Raw genomic sequence first — 20,006 nt, 5'->3', positions numbered from 1 at the left:
CTTGCCGGGTGTCAGATTATTAAGTAAAAGCCCTTTCCCCTAAAAACTCAAAGACATCTCCATCGTGTCCTAGAAGTTGGAGTCCAAGGACGTCTCCAAGAAGAGTTTTCTTACCTTGCAGTTAACTCACTTTTTATGCAAAGATGTTTGCACAGCTTTTTAATTTATTCTTGCATTTCATACACATCAATCATCAAGATATGCCTAAGTATAGACATCATTTAAATTATGTTACCTGGTTAACAATAAGCCTTATAGAACTGAAAAGCTAAATTTTCAGGAACTGTTTTTTTTTTTTTTTATCTATTACATTTTTGGTTATTGCTTTTGTTCTATTTCATGACTCTTCTTTAGAAATAACAATTTTCTGTACCACTCTAGTCTGTGTTCTTCATATTATCATCTCTTCTCATATCTTTTCATCCCAAATCCTTCTTTCTGCATGGCAGAAATAATGACATTTATTTTGCCATCTGCATCCCTGGGTTCATTTTCTCAGCTATAAATTTTGCCTTTCACTGTTTCTATCATTTATGCTATGGTATTACTTGATCTTTAAAACATCATTTCTTATGTATTAACTAACTTTCTTCTAATCAGCAAAGATATGTATAAAGGAATACTATAGGGAACACAGAGCAATTGTTTTATTTCCTATAAATCTTTTTCAAAACTTTATTTTCATCAGTCTCCATACTGGTTGGTTCTCCTGCAATTTTTATGCCTTGAATCTCTTTCACAAGTTTCAAATGGTGTGTTCATTTCTTCCAGTGCATCCATCCTTTGCAAAAGAGAGGTAAATAATGGGATTGAATTTGTCATAGGATGAATCTCAGTGAGCCAGCAACATTCCTGAGCGTTGAGGGAGCCAGGAGTGCAAACAGGTCCATAGGGGAGGTTCATCCCCGTGTGGCAGCTTCTCCATGAAGGGCAGAGACAGTGCACGTGGGGCCAGCTTTTCTTCCTGTGCTTTCTGTTGGGCCTGACCTCTACTCCAGATCCAGGTCCTTTCTCCTTGTGCTGTTTCATGCCTTCACTGTGTGGTCACTCTTGCCCTTGGAAATGCCACATGTGTGGATTAATGTTGCACAATGATGCTGCACAACAAACCACCCCCGAGCTCAGTGACATACACCACAAGGGGCATTTATACTGGTGCTCATGGATCTGCATGTAGGCGGAGGCCCGGCTGATCCAGGCTGGGCTCAGCTGGGCGGCTCTGCTTCTAGAGCAATTGGGTCAGGTCTGTTCCATGTGTTCACTCTGGACTCAGGCAACAGAAACTCAGGGAAAGTTTTCTCATTGAGATGTCCTTGGAACAAGAGGATATGTCCAACTGCCTGTGCTCATGTTATAACTGCTAACATCTTATTGCCCAAAGCAGGTCACCTGGCCAAGTCCAACACCAATGGGCAGGAATATATTCCAAAATGGGTGAAGTATATATTTACTTCACAATATTCCAAATTATAACTCCCAGCTCTTCCCAAATGTGGTGATCCGCAATGGTAAAGAGCTTCAAAACGGAAGGTCCTTGGTCTACCCCATTCCTGCTCTGATGCCCTCTCAGTGCCAAGTCTGGTAGGGTTGGTGTGTTTCTTCCAGAATTTTCTTTGCCTTGACTCCCTAACTCCCTAGACATGATCTCTACCTGCTTTTCTAGGTGCTTCTATGGGGCTAGTGATTTTATGGCCTCTGTTATCTTATTTCTATAAAGTGTTTGTTTCTCTTTAGCTAATTAAAGTTTCATAGACAACAAATAAATTTAGAAAGATGAGGTGGGAATCTATAATTGAATCCAGTAAATGCGGCATTCAGCAGCTTAGCCGTGTGTTCCGCTTGTGATCTGAGAGGCAATGCCACCTGCCGTAGTATTTGTGACCTGCTTATTAAAAGGGAGAGGCTATGGCTTCGCCACAGTCTGGTTCCTAAGATGAAAATCTCTACCACCTACCAACGTGCCATGTTTGTGATCTGGGTGCTAAAACAGAGGGTTGTCATTTCTAACCGCATGCCTTGTTTGTGATGTGGCAAGGCAAACAGAAGGGAGCGTGACTTACCCAAGTGCCACGTTAGTGATGTGGGCACCAAACAGAGGGCCGTGCCGCTCAACCACATGTGGTGCTTGTGATCCGTCACTGCAACAGAGCGCTGCACCGCAGTCCCACACACCGTATCCGGGAGCCGGTTGCGACAACAAAGGAGCTGGAACACAGTCTGCATGTGCGATCGGGTTGGTGAGCAGAGGGCCCCAGGCCCAACCTTGCATTCCCATCTGGTGGTTTCCTGGATGGAGAAGGAGGTCTCCGAATTGTGCGGGGTTTCCTCCGGGAACCAAAACTGGTGCAAGGATATTCCAACTAATTTCGGGTTCTAACGGAAGACACCCACTTTAGTTTCGCTTTTAAATCTCAGAACAAAGTGCTTCGGTTTTGCTAATTTTTAACAATGGTTGCTAATATTTCCATAGCATGGAAAGCGCGTCCTCCCTACATCACTGCTCCTTGGACCAAGTCTACAGACTCGCTTCTCTTCTCCTCTCCTTTCAGCCTGGACTCATTTCAGTTTGGTCTTCTCATTCTTTATCCTCTATTTGGTCACCTGTTTTTCTTTATCTGTTTTGTATCCCGTATTTTCCATTCTTTAATTGTCACTAGATTTTCTATAATTCCTCTTCTGGCTTTAATGTCTGCACGTAATCACGGCCCATGTTGTTGAGTGTTTCCATTTGCCACATGTTTTTCCTCATACGTGGGGATTTTCCTCAATGCATTGGCTGTTTTACCCATTTCTCAAGACAGTGTGCGCTCATTCTTTTATTCAGCAAACATCAATCAAGGGCTAATGCTTTCCAGGCACCATGGAGAGAAAACTGGCCACCGGATATGGTTGCGATCTCCTCAAGGGTCTTAAAGTCTAATGGACAAAACAAAAATGTCAGTGGCAGCTGTCACACACTGCCGTAGGTGCTATGACAAAGCTGTCTAGAATAACGTGGCTCACGTGTGAAGGGAAGCACGTTCCAAACCAGGGAACTCAAGATGGTTTGGCAGGGGAATATTGAGGCCTGGAGGAGGAACTGGTTCGGAGGATGCAGGTCGGAGAATGGTGTTCTAGACAGAGGGAACAGGTGAAAATCCAGAGATGAAGGACAACCTGAGGGGCGGAGCAGCCGCCAAGTAGCTCAGAATGCTCGGCCTTTGGGGAATCCAGATGTCGGGGCCACGATGAGACAGGACAAAGTGGCAAGGCCAGACGACAGACGCACTTGGGCAGTCATGTTTTGGAACTTGACTTTGGCAGTCATGTTTTGGACTCTGTGATGGAAGAACTGGGAGTCACTGAAAGGTTTTCAGCAGGTCACCTTGGCTTTTGGAACCTTGTTTCTGAGTAAGAGCCCTTAACCAGAAAGGGCACAGTTCTTACAGACAGAATCAAGGTGAATCCAACCTCGTTCATTTGCTCAGCCCGAAAAATCTGCATCTCCTTGTCTGGATTTGCAATCAGTTGCTATTTGTCTTTTCCCTCCCCTTCAAACCCCCATCAGAAATGGCCTTCCTCTCTATCTGGAGATATTCAATAAGAGTGAGTTGTCTAAGGTCACGGGTGTGGTAAAAGGAACTCTCCAGAATGAGACAAGTACTGCAGTGACATCTCGTCCTGTTGCTTTGCTGAATGCCAGATGGAAGCTGTCAAGAGAAGCCTGAAAGCCTAAATGGCATTCTTTAAATGAGAAAAAAAGCAGGTATGTTTTAGCCACGCGGAGCTTAAATTTCACTGTTCTCAGATAAAATTATGTACTGGGCAACTTCAGCCTCCAGCCTGGAGCGGAGATAGACGCTACAAGCCTAACTGCAGAGATGAAATTGGCTATCACATCCTTAACAGGCCCATCAAAATTATGCCTTGTATTTGTATTACTTTGCATTTTTTATTAAAGACAATTAACAGTTCTCTTTTTATTTGATCGTCACAAAAGCTCTATGAGGTGGATAAGGCAGGTATTCTTATTATTATTGCTTCTATTATATTATTACTATTCATATTCTTTTGATTATTATAATTGTCTATTAAATCGATGAGGAGATAGGTTCCAAGCTATGAACAGATCTGCCTGGGGACACCCAGTTAGTTAGTGGCAGAATCCCTCCTAGATTATGAGTCTATTAGTCCCTGAACTCAGGACATTTCCATCAACCACCTGCTCAAATGCTCCGAACCCCCATTTGCATTTATTTGCATGGGGAAGCAGAAGACTCCACTGGTGCATCTCATTTCCTGGAACTGCCGCTGTTGCCAACTAAGGTGTCATGAAAGAACTCAGGGCATCGGTGGCTCTTACCTCTGTGACAACTAACTGAATGACTTCGGGGCCCCTTAACTTTTCATGTGTGGGCCACGACAGAATGAAGCGTCAGGGAACCAAAATGTATGGTGCACAGGGGACTGCACATTTTAGCATAAGAAGAGTTCTAGCATCATAACAACAGCCTGTTATAAATAACATCACTTCTGTTTTTCATAGAGGAAAACAAAGCAACAGAGAAGTTTAGTAACTTTTCAGTGGGTCACACAGCCACTACGTGATAGTATCTGAGCAGGAACCAAGCTCATGGACTTTTTCTTCTGCTTATTCCTAAGAACTGATTCACACACACAGGAAGACAGACAGACAGACGGACAGAGAGATAAAGGCTTCTTCATTAAGCCTTCACCTTCAGTGAGATTTATTACGCATGCTTGTAATAAGGGAACTTCTTGGGGCCATCAGCACATTGTTTGGGACGTGCAAAGGGGAATTTTGTCCTTGTTGGTTGTCGAGAGTTGCTGTGAGGACAGGAATATTCCCCCACTGCACTATCCTCAGACACTGAGACTGCAGACAGCCCCGGTGTTGAAGGGCATGGGCTCCCTGTCGAGACTTCTGCCTGAACTTTCCATTAGGGGGCTACTCACAGCTGACCCTCTGGCCCAAACCGGACAGCCCAGGAGCCGTGCCGCCCGCCCCCAGCAAACCACAGCTGCCCCTGTGTTCAGACTCCCCACAATGAGATGAGTTCTTTTCAGACAGAGCGAGCTCCAGGCAAAGGCGAAAAGGCCTTTACTTTATAAACAGAAACCAAAATAAACCTCTATCAGATTCCGATTGCTCCTATGACAAGTTATCATAAACTTTGCTGCTTAAACAGCGCACATTTATTCTTGTACATTTCCGGAGATCGGAGGTCCGTAATCAGTTTCACTGGGCTAAGGTCAAGGTGTCTTCCCGGAGGCTCAAGGGCAGAATCTGTTTCTTTGCCTTCCCCCTTGCAGGAGGGCTCTTGTAATTACGTTTAGGGCCCACCACGAGACCCAGGTGAATCTTGGCTTCGCAAGGTCCCTTAACTCCATCACCCCGGCGAGGTCCCTTTTCCCACCCAAAGTAACACGTTTCCAGGTTCCCAGGGTCAGGATGTGGATGTCTTTGGGGCCGCCGTTCAGCCCACCCCAAAACCCACTCCGCAGGGCAGGGGCGACTCCCTTCTCTGCAGTTCCCGCACGTCCTGCGCCCCAGGGGTCGCCCGAACTGGCGTGAAGGGCTGAGGCGAGCGAATTATTACCGCGGTCGAAGGCGCCCATCAGGACGGCAGTTGAAATTGGGAGCAGAGAGCTGCTAATGGGGCTGTCCTTTGACCTGTCCTCCAAAACCATACCTATAATTTTCCCTGGGGGAATGGCACTTCAGCACAGCGATTATCTCCATTTTAAAAGGAGAAACATTTTTTTTTCTGCTTCTTGCAGTGAAACGTGTGCCCTTGAGCAGGCGGCCGCCTCCTGGCCTTCGTTCTTGCCGTTCCCTGTGCCTGGAATGCCCTTTCCCCAAAATCCACACGGATGCCCCCTCCCCCTCCTGTATGCCTCTTCTCAAATGTCACCCTCTGGGTGGGACCTTCCTCAACATCCTTATTTAAAATCACAAGCCCCCCCAAAACTCACCAGCCTCCTTCCTGCTTCGTTTTGCTGCCTATCCCGTCTTGCCATGCAATGTTCTGTGTGCGTGCATTTCCTGTCTCCCCCACCCATCCTGCAAGCGCCACGAGGACCGGAGATTCTCTCTGCCTCGTTCCCCAATGTATCCTCAGTGCCTAGAACAGCACCTGGCATTTTGTCCTCAATATACAGTCGCTGAGCACGTGGAAGAAAGGTATAAAGAGAAGATAAGCATCACAGCCCCGGTGGGGGCCTGGGATTGGCGTGTGGGTCCCTCCCTGTCACAGGAGAATTGGGACAGCAAGTTTCTACAGCAGCACCGGCGAGAGGGAGGTCCACAGCCCGAATCCACGTTCAGGTTAAAGCAGCCGAGCGCGTGGCCTGGTGGGGACAGCAGAATGCATGCGTGCACAGACCGTCCTGAGCCTTATGTCTCACTGCCTTGCGCCTTATCTTGGCTACGTTATTTAACCTCTCTGAGCTTCAGGGTCTTCATCTATAAAATGGGCATAATGTGGCCTTCGCCTCCGCAGTGAGGCTTAAATGAGGCCACATCTGCTATGTGCCTGGCTCAGAGGAAGCTCTCCCTGCACCTGGCCTCTCTGACCTGCCAGCAGCCAGTCTAGCTGGGAAGGGGGCATTTGGCGTCCGGACGGTCCAGCCCTTTGGGTGTCCCTTCCCAGACCTGCAGCCAGAGGACCCGCCCGTGAACTCAGCTCCCAGGCGAAGCCTCTGTGTCCATAGATCTTCATCTAAGGGGCAGGCCAAATTGAAGTGCAGCCCCCCCTCACCCCCATTGTAGTGGAGCACTGTCTTCCATGGAGCCCAGGCTCTGTGACAGGGCAAAGGCCACACGTAGTGCACGTGAGCTAGACCCTGGCTGCACCATCTGCCGTTCATGCATCACGGCCAGCGTCTTCTCCAGGCTGCGAGAGGCGCGGGTTCCTTCATCCAGCACTCACGGATGCTGTTGGCTTGTGCTAGGGCTGAGCTTTATAAGAAATCCGTATCTCCCGGCACTGCAGCGGCCCTCGGCGTGGTGAGCCCCGGCAGGCACGTGGGAAGTGAGATCACAGGTGGGAACAACAGATTCACACCTCTCCTCATCACATGCTGGGTACACGTGCAGTGAGGCCCCCTCGGTGTACCTCGGCCTGGCCCATTGGAGACCCCCTGTAAGGAGGAGTGGGAGGAGGATCGCTGGCCCTCGAGGGGCTGTGGCCGGAGTCTGGGGCTGCTTCAGGAGCAGAGACCGGGGACACCCCTGCCGCCTGCCTTCACTCAGCACGGCGCTCTGCTCCCTCTCCGAGGGCAGAGCTTTTCAAAGTCAGCCACGGCCTCTGAATCTGCTCGGTAGGTCTTGTTGTTAGTGGAAAATTTCCTCCAGACTGTGGCAGTAAATAGGTGCTCAATCTTAGTTTGGATGTGATCGCGGGTTTCCGTCTTTGCCTGCGTCGCCGCTGTGTTCCTGGGGGATTTCGCAGAGGCTGAGCCAGTGCCGCGGCCCAATCCCCGTGCCCACCCCAGCTGACCCCTTGCAGGCCCAGAGAACACAGAGGCTCCTTCTCTCTGTCCTCCTGTCGCCCCTCACCCATGAGGGAGTCCAGGTGAATTCATCCCCAGCCTGGCACTCATTGCTTCTGGTTTTGTGTTGTTTTCAGCTTGTCTTCTGCGTGGCTGGTGCATGTCCTCACGGCCTTGCCCGCCCCCATTCCTCTGCCCACCCTGCTCATCTTGCCTAGCAATGTCATCCAAAGGGCCGGGTGTGTCTGCGTGTTTGTTCCCGGCATGGAGGGGTCTCAGTTATGTGGGGGAAAATCTCAGAGTGAGGAAGGACTCTGGAAGTCTCTGGTTGTGCTGGTGTCCCCCGTATCGCACATCTGGACAACGCCATCGGCTGGCCTCTGGGGAGGGGTCTGGGCCGCTGGTTAGCTGGGAGAGACGCAGTGCTGTGGTGCAGGGCCACGGGGCCAGGGAAGGCTCCGGGATAAAAGTCCGTAGATCTAATGACTTTGCTCGGCCTTGTCACATGGGAGCTCAGTGTCCACTTAGAAAATGTCTGTGTTTTTCTGCCACACCACAATAAATAGGTGAGATCGCTCAGCCGTGCAGGCAGGACTCTGGCTGCTCAGGGTCTTGTCTGATGCCCCAGACTAGACGGGTCACGATCGTGGCGAACCAACTGCTGCCTGGCTGAGAAGTTATGACCCATCAATCTTCCGGGCAGCGTTCTCCCTCTCTCTCTCTCTCTCTCTCTCTCTCTCTCTCTCTCTGTAGGGATGGTGGAGCCCTTTGTAGATGGGCAGAGCAAAGAACAGAGGTGTGAAATCCTCCGGGGCTCATTCTATCCATCCCTCTCTCCAGAGGAGAAAGAAGCGTGTCATCAAATTAATTCCACACCTTCTGTGAAAGTTGAAATGAGTTTGGATTCACTTGAAAATCTGGTCAGGGCAGATGTTGCCCCCAGCTGTGCAGGTCGCTGTGTGAGTCAAGGACGAGGAATGGAGGCAAAGGCCTCCCCAGGCGGCCGGCAGCGAGCGCTGGCCTTTCAGCAGCCTGGCGTTTCATCTTATCTGGAATCCAGGACTTCACTGGGGACTCAGGCACCCCTGAGGTTCGTGTCGCGGCAGGAAAACACGTTCAGTTCTCTGCTCTTGCACTGCGACGCCACAGAGCATGTGAACGTGAGAAGCCTCATGGCAGAGGCCACTTTTCCTGGCCTTCTCACAGATTTGGGGGCCATTGACTACAGAGGGAAGGCAGATGGGAAGGATTGTACTCCGGAACAAATGGGGGACCCACATTTACTCATCTAGCAAACATTTGTCATGCATCCGCCTGGGGCCAGGCTCGGTGCTAGGCCCAGGTGGGAACAGCAAGATGCAACGGCTGCCCAGGAAAGGCTCGGTGTGGGCTGGCAGAGTCCGCATGTAAACAGGAGAAAATCATTCCCAGTGGGAAAAGCAGTGACAGCAAGTTCTGGGGACCGGCACCAATGCTGTGCCCCCAGAGAGGCTCCCCTGAGCTGGCAGAGGGAGTGGACCAAGAGGGGCCAGCTTGCAGTTGACACCACGTGTTCTTCCCTCTGAGTCAGTCTAGGACAGGGGGCTCCACCTCCACTGTGTGCACTTGACTCCTGGACACAGTGGCTGCCCAGGAGAGAAAAAGAGGGGCCCCCGAGACAATGATCTTTTTCACCTGTCAGGGCCACCGTGCCACCTGTCCTTAATCAACCCCTCTGTTTCGGTAATGCTCAGAGGCTGCAGTTCCCAGCATGCAGTCAGGCCAAGAGCAGAGCAGGAAGGCCCTGCTTGTCACCACTGTGGAAAGCACCACCATCCTGGGGACAGTATGTGCTAGGAGAAGGGTCTCCTTTCTAGACTGGCCCTTCATGTTCCTTTGTACAAACTTGAGTGAGCATCAGAATGCCCTGGAGGGCTTGTCAAGTCCAGGGTGTGGGGACCCCCCACCAGAGTCTCTGAGTCAGTGGGTCTGGCTGGGGCTGGAGAAATTGCCTTTCTAACCAGTTTCTAGGTACTGCTGGTCCAGGGAATGCACTTTGAGGATCACTAGGCTAAACTAGGCAAGGATGAACAACAGTCTCCCTACCTTAAGAGAATCGCGCTACCTGAGCAAGAGGCTGTCTGTACACAACCAAGCAGCACTGGAGGAAATGCCTGCAGGGACAGCAACTTGAGCTAATGGATCTTGCATCTGGATTGCTCATTTCAGAAACAACAGCAGTGATAGCATTGGATTAATTAAAATTTAGCAGAGCCTGAGGAAAACAGACACAGAGGAGGAGCATGCCTCTGAAAATTCACTCCGGTGAAAATGGTAGGAGAGTTCTGTTTGGTGTTCTTTTGTGTTTTAATATTTAAAGGTAATGCAAGAGATTTGGGATTTTTTTTTTAAAAAGCACCAACAATAGCAGTCTGGGGCACAAAGGGAATGAACTTAAATAACCTGAATATCCAATGAACCAAAAGGAAACCACAGAATTAAAATCTTTAATAGAGACAGTAAGGAGAAGAATTAACCATGCAGAGAAAAATTAGGGATGTGAAATACAAAGCAAAGAGGTGAAAATTATTAGAGGAAAGGTGAAAAATACAGAAACAAAGAATAGAAAGCTAATTAAGAATAATTTGTTTTCCAGAGGAAAGAACAAGATAGAGCAAGACAAAAGCAATAATCAAAACGGTCTCCCAGAAGCAGGCAGGAGGCAGAAAATGCCCCCGGTGTAAAAATTAAAAGCCCTCGACCACCTCTGGCCAAGGTTCATGCAAACACATGAACCTGAATGTGGCGTGGAAGATTTATTTTTTTTAATTTCAAGGATAAGGAAATATTCCAACTAGTGTCAAGGAAGAAATGAATGATCTTCAGAGAAAAAACTTGATTCACCATCAACCTCTTTTTCTCCTCCCCTGCACTAAACAACAGAAGAAACTGAGGAAGTTTCAGCACAGCTTTGAGAGGGAAATTTGTGTGATTCTAGAATTTTATGACAAACTAAGTTGTCTGCAATGAGAGAAAGGGAGAAAAAGGTATTGTCAGAATTATAAGAACTCAGAAAATGTAATGTTCACAAGTGCTTCATTATCTTCTAGTTTTAAAAGTTCTCCAACAGATATCTGGGTGACAGTTAGACATTCAGAGTCAGGACAGTCATAGAAAAATGGAAGTGAACATTGAAGTCAATTAAATCTAACGAAGTAGCAGCAGCTGTTAGAAATTTTGTTACAAAATTGTGTAGCAGCCAAATACTATTCTAGAAAAAGATGCAAATGGTAGAAAATGTGTCATAATAAATCTCAAATTAAACTTACAATGACTGAAAAGTATTGGGTAAGAGGTAAGGAAATAAAAGGTAAATGAATCTTTTTATCACATACAAGGAAAGATGGGAAAATGAAATTTAGTTTTTTGAATTTGACAGTTTAAGAAGTGGTGGCTTAAATAATGCATTTGATAAATGGAAAAACATCTGCCAGTATAATAAAAACCAGGAAACCTGTAGGTTCTTTGTACAAAAGACAAAAGGAAAATTAAACCATAAGGTCCAGAAAGCAGGAGATAAAATAACAAAAGTATCACCAAACATGTTTCTAATAATATGAAACATATTATATGAAAATGGAATTATGCTACACTGTTAGAAGGCAAAAAATTTCAAATCAGATTTTTTTTTTCAAATCTCTTCCTTGTGAGAAACACACCTCTAAAATATAATACAGAAAGTTTAAAAACCAAGCCAGGTGTCACAGCACGTGCCTGTAGTCTTAGCTACTCAGGAGGCCGAGGCGGGAGGATTGCTTGAGTCCAGGAGTTTGAGGTTGCTGTGAGCTACGATGATGCCACTGCATCCCAGCCCAGGCAACAGAAAGAGACCCTGTCTAAAAGGAAAAAAGAAAGTTTAAAAACCAAGAGACAAACATGTAGCAGAATTCCACTTAAATATTTTTTAATGACTGATGGTGTGTATGGATAAGAGGTATACTCTGTACATTCCATAATGGAGTCTACCACCTGTTCATCTTCATGTCCTCTGAATGCCTTCCTTTGGGGTTTGCATACTCCACGCACTCTACCCAGGTAGTATCCTCTTTTCTGATGACTTTCATTATCATGTGTATGCAAGTGAATTCCAAATCTACATCATTACCCCATATCCATACATCCTACTGCCTCCTGGGCTGTTCTACTGGGCTGTCCCTCAGGGACCTCCAATGAACACATCCAAAATTTAACTTGTCACCTTTCTTTCTAAGTCCATTCCTTCTCTGTTCCCATTTATGAAGTCCGGGTGTCATCGTGGTTGGCCCAGTCTCCTTCATACACCACACACAAGGAGCCAGAAAGTCTTCTCAACCTCTCTCCTGAATGGCTCTTAGCTCCTGTCTACCCCTGTGGTCCACTTGGTCTCGAAACCTTTTACATTGATAGCCTCCTATCTGGTGGTCCTGCCCCTTGTACCAGCAAAGGATAATTTTTCTCAAGTTCAAACTTGATAAGTAATTTCTCTGATGAAGAATTTTGAGGGGATAAAGATAAAAACTAAAAGATAAAACCAAGCTCCATTGCTTAAAAACAAAACCAAAACATATTATTACCATATGATTAATAAATTATACATATTTACCCAAAAAAGTTAAAAGCAGTAACAGGAACAGATATTTGCACACTCACATTCATAGCATCATTATTCACAATAGCCACAAGGTATTACTAGAAGCAACACAAGCATCCACTGCTGGATGGATGGATAAACAAAATGTGGTATATCCATACAATGGAATATTACTCAGCCTTGAAAAAGGAAGGGAATTCTGATACATGCCACAACATGCATGGACCTTGAGGACATTATGCCAGGTGAAATAAGACAGTCACAAAAGGACAAAGACTATTTGATTCCACTTACAGAAAGTATCTAGAAAAGTCAAATTTCTAGAGACAAAAAGTAGAATGGTAGTTGCTCCCAGCTGTGGTTAGGGAGGAATGGGAAGAGAGTGGTTTGTGAGCACAGAGTCTCAGTTTGGGAAGATGAAAGAAGTTCTGGAGTTGGATGGTGGTGATGGTTGCACAACAGTATGAATGTACTTAATGCCACATGACTGTGTACTTAAGAATGGCTAAAAATAGGCCAGGCGCGGTGGCTCACGCCTGTAATCCTAGCTCTTGGGAGGCCGAGGCGGGCGGATTGCTCAAGGTCAGGAGTTCAAAACCAGCCTGAGCAAGAGCGAGACGCCGTCTCTACTATAAATAGAAAGAAATTAATTGGCCAACTGATATATATATAAAAAAAAAAAAAAATTAGCCGGGCATGGTGGCGCATGCCTGTAGTCCCAGCTACTCGGGAGGCTGAGGCAGAAGGATTGCTCGAGCCCAGGAGTTTGAGGTTGCTGTGAGCTAGGCTGACGCCACAGCACTCACTCTAGCCTGGACAACAAAGCGAGACTCTGTCTCAAAAAAAAAAAAAAAAAAAAAAAAGAATAGCTAAAAATAGTAAACTTTATGTTGTATGTATTTTACCATAATAAAAAAACAAATAAAAACAAGTCAGGCGTGGTGGCACACGCTTGTGATCTCAGCTACCCAGGAGGCCAAGGCAGGAGGACCACTTGAGGCCAGGAGTTTGAGACCAGCCTGGGTAACATATTGAGACTCCATCTCTACAGATGAAAGTAAAAATAAAAACATAAAAACAAACAAAAAAGCAGCCAAGCTCTTCACTGTGGCATACGAGGCCTTTATTGATTAGCGCTCACCCCATAGCAGCCACCTTATTCCTTCCCACCTTCTCCTGACTACCGCAAGTCTCAGAGGAACCTGACATATTGCCACTCAACCTTTTGCACCTCTAGGCCGTGTTATGGCTGTTCCCCTGGCCCACATGCCCTTCTTCCCTCCTCCTCCTCCTCCTCCTCCCCTTCCCTAACTCACGTGGCAAACTCAGTCTCTTTCTCCTTTAGATCTTTGATCACTTACATGTTCTCTGGGCAGCCTTCTGTGTCCTGTGCCCCTCCCCAGGGGGTGCCAGGCCGCCCTGGGCTTCCCCTGCCCCAGCAGGTACCAACTACATAAAATTGCTCATTCCTTGTCATTTGAGAGCAAGACCTATGTCTTGCTCACCTTTGCACACGTCACAGTGTCTGGCACAGAGTGACCCCTAATTACTATTTGTTGAATTGGTATATAAATCTTTTTGCACCAAAGAATAGCCTCATTTACAAAATATTTGGACTGTTACAACAATTTCTGGAGATACAGTTCTCTTCAAAGACTTTTAATATGCTGCTCATGGTTTTTGAGAAATCAAGTCATCCAAGAAAATAAGGTTATAGAAAAAAGAAGATTATAATTATGAGGTTACATAATATAATTAATAAAGATAAATATATTTATATAATTGACCTTACAGAGATTCTACTATAGTGGAAAATTCCTTAGCTTTCCAAAAATAACAGCTATATGGGCCACATTTTCTATGCTCTACTAAAAATAGGGGGAAAAAAAGACAAAAATCATAACCTACAAAAGAGAAATGAAATTATAAATGAGAAATGGGATATAATAACTATTGAGAGGAATTTGAAATTGTGGAACTACTGTGGATAGTTACCTACTGATGATAATGAATATCTTGTGGCTGGTTTTCAAAAAAAAAAATACAAAATTCCAAAATTGACTCAAGAAAACTGGAAAAGCTAAATGGACTGATAACCACGGGAGAAATAGTTGTTGGCATTGTGTCCACATGGTTTTATGATGATTTCTTTCAAACATTTAAGAGACTGATATTCCACCAACATAGGAAACACACGGAATGCTGCTCAACTAAGTTTGTTTGGATATTATCATCCTAATACTAAAATATGACCTATAAAAGAAAAAGTTTAAAAATAAAATAAAATGTGATCCATATAGCCAAAACTATAGATTTCTAGAATCTGCATCCTTCCTTCTCTTCTCATAGCCCCTGGCCAATCTTTTTGCCTACTTTCTGAGTTATATATAGCAAGCTCTCAACTGGTCAATGTTTTTCCAGGCACCACAATCTTCAACTATTCTTCTGGAAAATGGTTACTCTTTTTCTCAGGGTCGCATTGACTTTGTCACTCTTCATCTCTAACTGTGGCAAGGGGTCCCAATATTCTCATCTGTGTGTTTTGCCAGCCTTCTCCCTGCAGCCAGGCTAACCCCAGCATGCTCTCTTAATCCAGTGTAAGGGCGATTGTCCCATGGGTTGCACCTGAATGCGTATCAAAAGTCACTTCTAAAATGTCTAAAACTTTCTTTCATCATGGTCCAGACTCACTTAAAACATTGATTTCATCCTTGGCAGAAACCCCGAAGTCTTAGTGGCTAATAACAAGGGTTTATTTCTTACTCAAATCACATGGGTTGGCTGAGGTTCTGCTCACATTGAATTCATTCCAGGACAAAGGAGCAGCCCCCTCTTTGGTGTGACTGTTTTGAAAACAAAAAGTGCCAAAATACACAGTGGCTTTGAAACATCTCCTTAGACTTTCATTGTTTTCATAGATCACTTTCACTCTCATTTAATTGGCCAAAGCCTTATGTCAGCAGGCAGGGAGATATAATCCTCTCACAGGGAGGAAAAACAAATACAGTTAGTTGACCCTTCAACAATGTTGGGGTTAGAGGTCCAGTTGAAAATCCGCATATAACTTCTGACTCCCCAAAATGTAACTACTAATAGCCCGCTGTTGCCCGGAAACCTTACCAAGAACAAAAACAGGTGATTGACATGTATTTTGTATGTTATATGTTTTATATACTGTATTCTTACAATAAAGTAAGCTAGAGGAAAGAAACTATCATTAAGAAAATCATAAGGAAGAGAAAATATGTTTACTATTTGTTAAGTGCAAGTGGATCATGATAAAGGTCTTCAATCTTATCATCTTCATGTTGAGTAGGCAGAGGAGGAGGAGGAGGAGGAAGAGAAGGATTGGTCTTGTTGTTTCAGGAGTGGCAGAAGCAGAAGAAATAAGTGGGCCCATGCAGTTCAAAGCCATGTTGTTCAAGGGTCAACTGTAATGGAAAACAACGCACCCTTTTCAGTCCACACTCTTGCTCATAAATGTTCATTTTCCTCCCTTCAGCTACAAAATATACTCATCCCTTCCCCAACAGAGACACCCCAAAAGTCCCATCCAGTTACAGCAAATCCAAGATTAGAATCGCATGTGCACCAAAACCGGGTGTGGCTCTTCTTGATCTAGAGACATGGGAATCAAAAAAGACAAATTACCCCCTTCCCCTAACACACACACTCAACGTAATGGTGGTGGACCAGGATCAGGCCAACCGCCAAAAACATTCCCATCCAGGAAGCAAAAAAATGGGAGAAATGTAGCAGGCGGTGGCTCAGAGCAATTCTGAAATCTGTTGGACAGACCTTGGGGTGAGGAACGTTCCTTGATTAGACCCTAGTTCTGCTTCCTGGAAGTTGCTCTAGAGTTCATTGTTGTCCATGGTTTCCAGCTTCACCATTTGGAAGAGCTGTCCTTTACACTCTTCCCGTCCTAATCGGACAAGGACGTTGGACAATATGCTCTCCTTGAGGCCTATCCTCAAGGGCAACCTATCCTCATAATTGCTGGTGCCCATAGGATCATTTTAAGTTTTGAAAAGTTATAGTGTCTTTTAATCCAAGGCTGTTGGCTCTTGGCCAGTAAGGCTCTCTCAAGAACTTAGTCATATTTTTATCTGACTCCAATCGGTTTATGCTAATAGCTACATCCACAATTACTTTTGAGACATACCTCTCTCTAAACTTAATAACAGGCTTCCAGGGAGAGCCACTTAACATATTCAGAGGTTTTAACAAGGGGCACTGATTTGTTTTAATAGGACTGTATTATTATTTAAAGCATTTTCTTAATTCTGTCTCTTACTAGTCAGAAATGAGAAACAGTTGCTTCTTTCAACCCTGCAAGACTGGGAATTTCTGGATCATTTTTATTCCAAATTTGCAAACCAACCAATTCTTTCCTGAGCTCATCTCTTTCTTGTAGTACCCTGTTGAATGCAACTAATTGCAACCACAGCATGCTATTCTCCAGACTTTTTTTTTACCTGAAGCCACAGACTGGTTCAGTATATATCTATCCTCCAAGTTAATCACAGGCAACAGTTTTACCAAATGTTTTGCTATTGTATAACATGGATTGCTACCTTTCCAGCCTCCAGTCACAGTTTTCTCATTCTCCACGTCCTGACTCTGGAAACAATGCATCATATTTTAGCATTTTGTTATGGTAGCCTTATACTTCTATGTACTAATTTCTTTTTTTTTTTAATTGATGCATAATCAATGTGCATAGTTTCAGGGTGCATGTGATCATTTCATATCTATGTAGTAATTTCTGTTTTTTTTTACTTAGACGGCAATGGACTAAGTTATGCTGTGGTAGAAACAAGCCTAAAATCTTTATGGTTATTAACAACACAAGGTATTTATTCCTCATATGACGTGTCCCTTTTGGGACAGTTGCAGGCGTTCTCCATTATGTTGTCATTCTGGGACCCAGGCAGAAGGCCCAGCCCCTCTCTGGGGCATGCTATCGTCATAGTAGAGGGAAAAGAGCAAATGATAGAACTACAGAGTGACTCCTAAAGCTTTTAACTGAATGTGGCATATGTGACTTCAACTCATATTTCATTAACCAAGAAAGTGACTTGACCACACCTGACATAAATGGAGTAGGAAATGTCATTTGAAAGACCATCAGGATGACTTAAGAGTAGAAAGGAGAGCTTTGTGGGCATTATCAGTTTGCAAACTGGGAAGAGAGAGTCTCTGGCGTGGACCAAAGGTGTTCTCGCCTCAAAGAGAGAAAGGTTAGGTTTGGTTTTATATCTCATAGGGTCTGTGTTACACAGTAGAGTCATACATATTCAGCAGGTTTGGGGGGGAAGCTATACATATTTATGAGGGGCATCAAGCCCATGCACAATGAGTAAACATATATGTAACATACATCCTGTGTTCACTTTAGGGGTAGGGTTTTAGCATTAAAATGAGATGGAATTTGCCTCTTTCCACCAAAAGGTGAACTATAGGACACAAAGACAGCTTGAACACAGCCTCTACAAGCCGGCTGGAACTGGCTTAAGGTCTGCACTTGCTTCTCAGGAAAGAAGTGTTTGGGCTAGTCCTCTGTCCATTCAGGGTTGTAGTGGTCTGGATTGTAAATCAGAGTTGGGAGGGGTCTAACAATTTGCTCCCTCATAACTGCTCTTATCAGGGAGTCTAGCAAAGGTATGGTTTTTCTTATAGCCCTGGGAATTTAGGAAGTTACCATGCCAGCCAGACCTGGAACCCTGGACCCTTAGGTAACTTTTGTATCTTTAACCTTAGGGTCTATCTTAGTGGATAAAATGGTATCACACATAGTACATCCTCTCCCTGGGAGGGGCAGAACACAATCAGGAATTTTCCACCTTCCCTTCAGTAGCTCTTCTTCATAAACATGGCTTTGAACTTGTGTTTTATCTTGTTAGTACAAGATGGGAATTGCTGGTTTCTTGGTAGATCATCAAATTTTTAGAAGCATATGCATGTTACGAAGGGTGACACCACACTAAAAGACACGGGATGTAGAGGGTTAACAGCAGATGGCTGGATGAGTAGGAAACCAAGCTGGCAGGTGGCATTTTTTTCCTCCAAGAGTCTAAATTGAGGGGGAATATGTTCCACTCACTGTATTCCCAATAAGTCCCTGCGAGTTCACAAGTATGCTCGGAGCGGAACAGGATGGAAAACTGCTCATCTGATACCCTGAAAAGCTGAGGCAAGTTTCCGCAGGGGAGCTGTCGGGCTCGCCAGCCCTGCCCGAGCCGGCTTCGCATCCTCACGTGCCCACGACCTTCTCCCCGCTCTTTCTCTTCACAGTTTGACATGCAGAGGATAACTCTGGAAGAGCTGAAGCACATTCTCTACCACGCCTTCCGGGACCACCTCACGATGAAGGACATTGAGAACATCATCATCAACGAGGAAGAAAGCCTGAATGAGACCTCGGGGAACTGCCAGACAGAGTTTGAAGGAGGTAGGTGTCTCTGCTTCCGCCTTCTCCCCAGGCTAGGGTAGGCCAATGCACTGCACTTTCCATATGAAAAACGTGTTTATGCTCTTCTGGGCAGAAAGCGGCCTTGTGTTGAAGCCAAAAATCCAGGCCTGAGGTTAAAAGATCCTTTTTGCAAAGATGCAATAGGTTCTTTTTATTCTGTTTTTTTTTTTTTCCCCTAAACGCTGCATTTTTGCAGGACCTCCGTGGACCCTGTCCCTCCTCTAGTGACTCTCTGAGGTCTGTGGTTGGATGAGTGGTTTTATGGTGTGTGCTGCACGGGGTGGTGGAAAGAGCTTGTTTGGGCTGTTGGCACACGCATGTCAAGGCCACTGGCTAATTGTGTGACCTTGGGCAAGGGGTGTACCTTCTCTGTGCGTCCTTATCTGTGAACATCAGGACGATAAGACCTACTGCACAGATTCCTTAGAATGGACAATTGACATCTGTGCTCCCAAACGCCCTGGCCAGGGACAGAGTTCTTTCATGGCCTCAACCAAGTGGTCGCAGAAGAAATAAGGTTCTCCTGAGGCCAAAAAGGAGATCCATCAAATGCCATTTTTCTTGGGCTCACAGAAGAAAACTTAGGAGAGGGAAAAGCCTACCTTATCTCCTAATCAGTAGAGAGTCCCTGGGAAGCTAAATAATTTAATCCCTCTTTCCAACTTTGAAAACCAGAGCTGCTTTCACAGCTTTGATGTACAGAAAAAAAATTTTAAATTACATTAAAACATCATAGCAGGCTATCAGCAACATTTTTGTTCAGCGCTGACATTTCTTAAGGAGGTCAAACTATTTTTCTTCTTTCCTTTTTTCTGGACATTTCAACAAGTCAGTATGCATAGTTGGTAAGACTGTCACATAGACACAAGGACAACATTTGGTGGCCTGGTCTCGGAGCTGCCACCTTGGAGCCGGGGAGCAGTGTGGCAGGGAGGCTGGTCAGTGCCGAACTGGTTCCAGGGGTCAGGACAGTTCATTCGGACCCAGGCTCCCGTGGGCCCAGTCTGAGATGAACTGCTGCAACAGGGAGCCAGGGTTACAGGCCGCGACAAGAGGAAAGAGGAGACGGCTCATACTCTGAGGTTATAAACAAGAGGAAGTAGTGACGACTGGGGCAAAGTAGAGAACAGTGGCCCCTTCTAAAGCCATCCACATCTAAACTGTTCAGAAATTCTGTGTGTGTCAAACAAAACCCCGTTGTGGTCCAGAAGCTGCCTTGGTGACAACAGGGCCGGGGCATCAGTGACTGAATTTGGAGTTGGAGCTGCACTGATCCTCACAGCAAATGCCATTTCCGGCAGGCCATACAGGGAGCTTGGGAGGGTGAGCAGGGGTGTGGAGGGCAGGGGTTGGACTGAAACTTGGGAAAACGGCAGGCCTGGCCTCCCAGTCCCCTCGCACTCCCGGCTGATGGACCGAGTGCTCACA

At 45.6% G+C, this 20,006-nt stretch overlaps 1 protein-coding gene across 3 annotated transcripts in view; it reads left to right on the top strand.

Moving 5' to 3' along the window:
* The window catches only part of CALN1 (calneuron 1), a 455,972-nt gene that overhangs the window by 417,372 nt on the left and 18,594 nt on the right, over nt 1–20,006 (top strand). For all 3 annotated transcript variants that reach the window (XM_012764069.2, XM_012764071.3, XM_012764070.3), the window contains one exon: nt 18,401–18,557. In XM_012764069.2, the coding sequence (XP_012619523.1) occupies nt 18,401–18,557 (157 nt within the window). The remainder of the gene's footprint in view (nt 1–18,400; nt 18,558–20,006) is intronic.

Source organism: Microcebus murinus, chromosome 19, assembly GCF_040939455.1.
Source record: "Microcebus murinus isolate Inina chromosome 19, M.murinus_Inina_mat1.0, whole genome shotgun sequence".
Lineage (NCBI taxonomy): Eukaryota > Metazoa > Chordata > Mammalia > Primates > Cheirogaleidae > Microcebus > Microcebus murinus.
The sequence above is the reverse complement of the archived record's forward strand: the minus strand, read 5'-3'. Positions and strand labels throughout refer to the sequence as shown.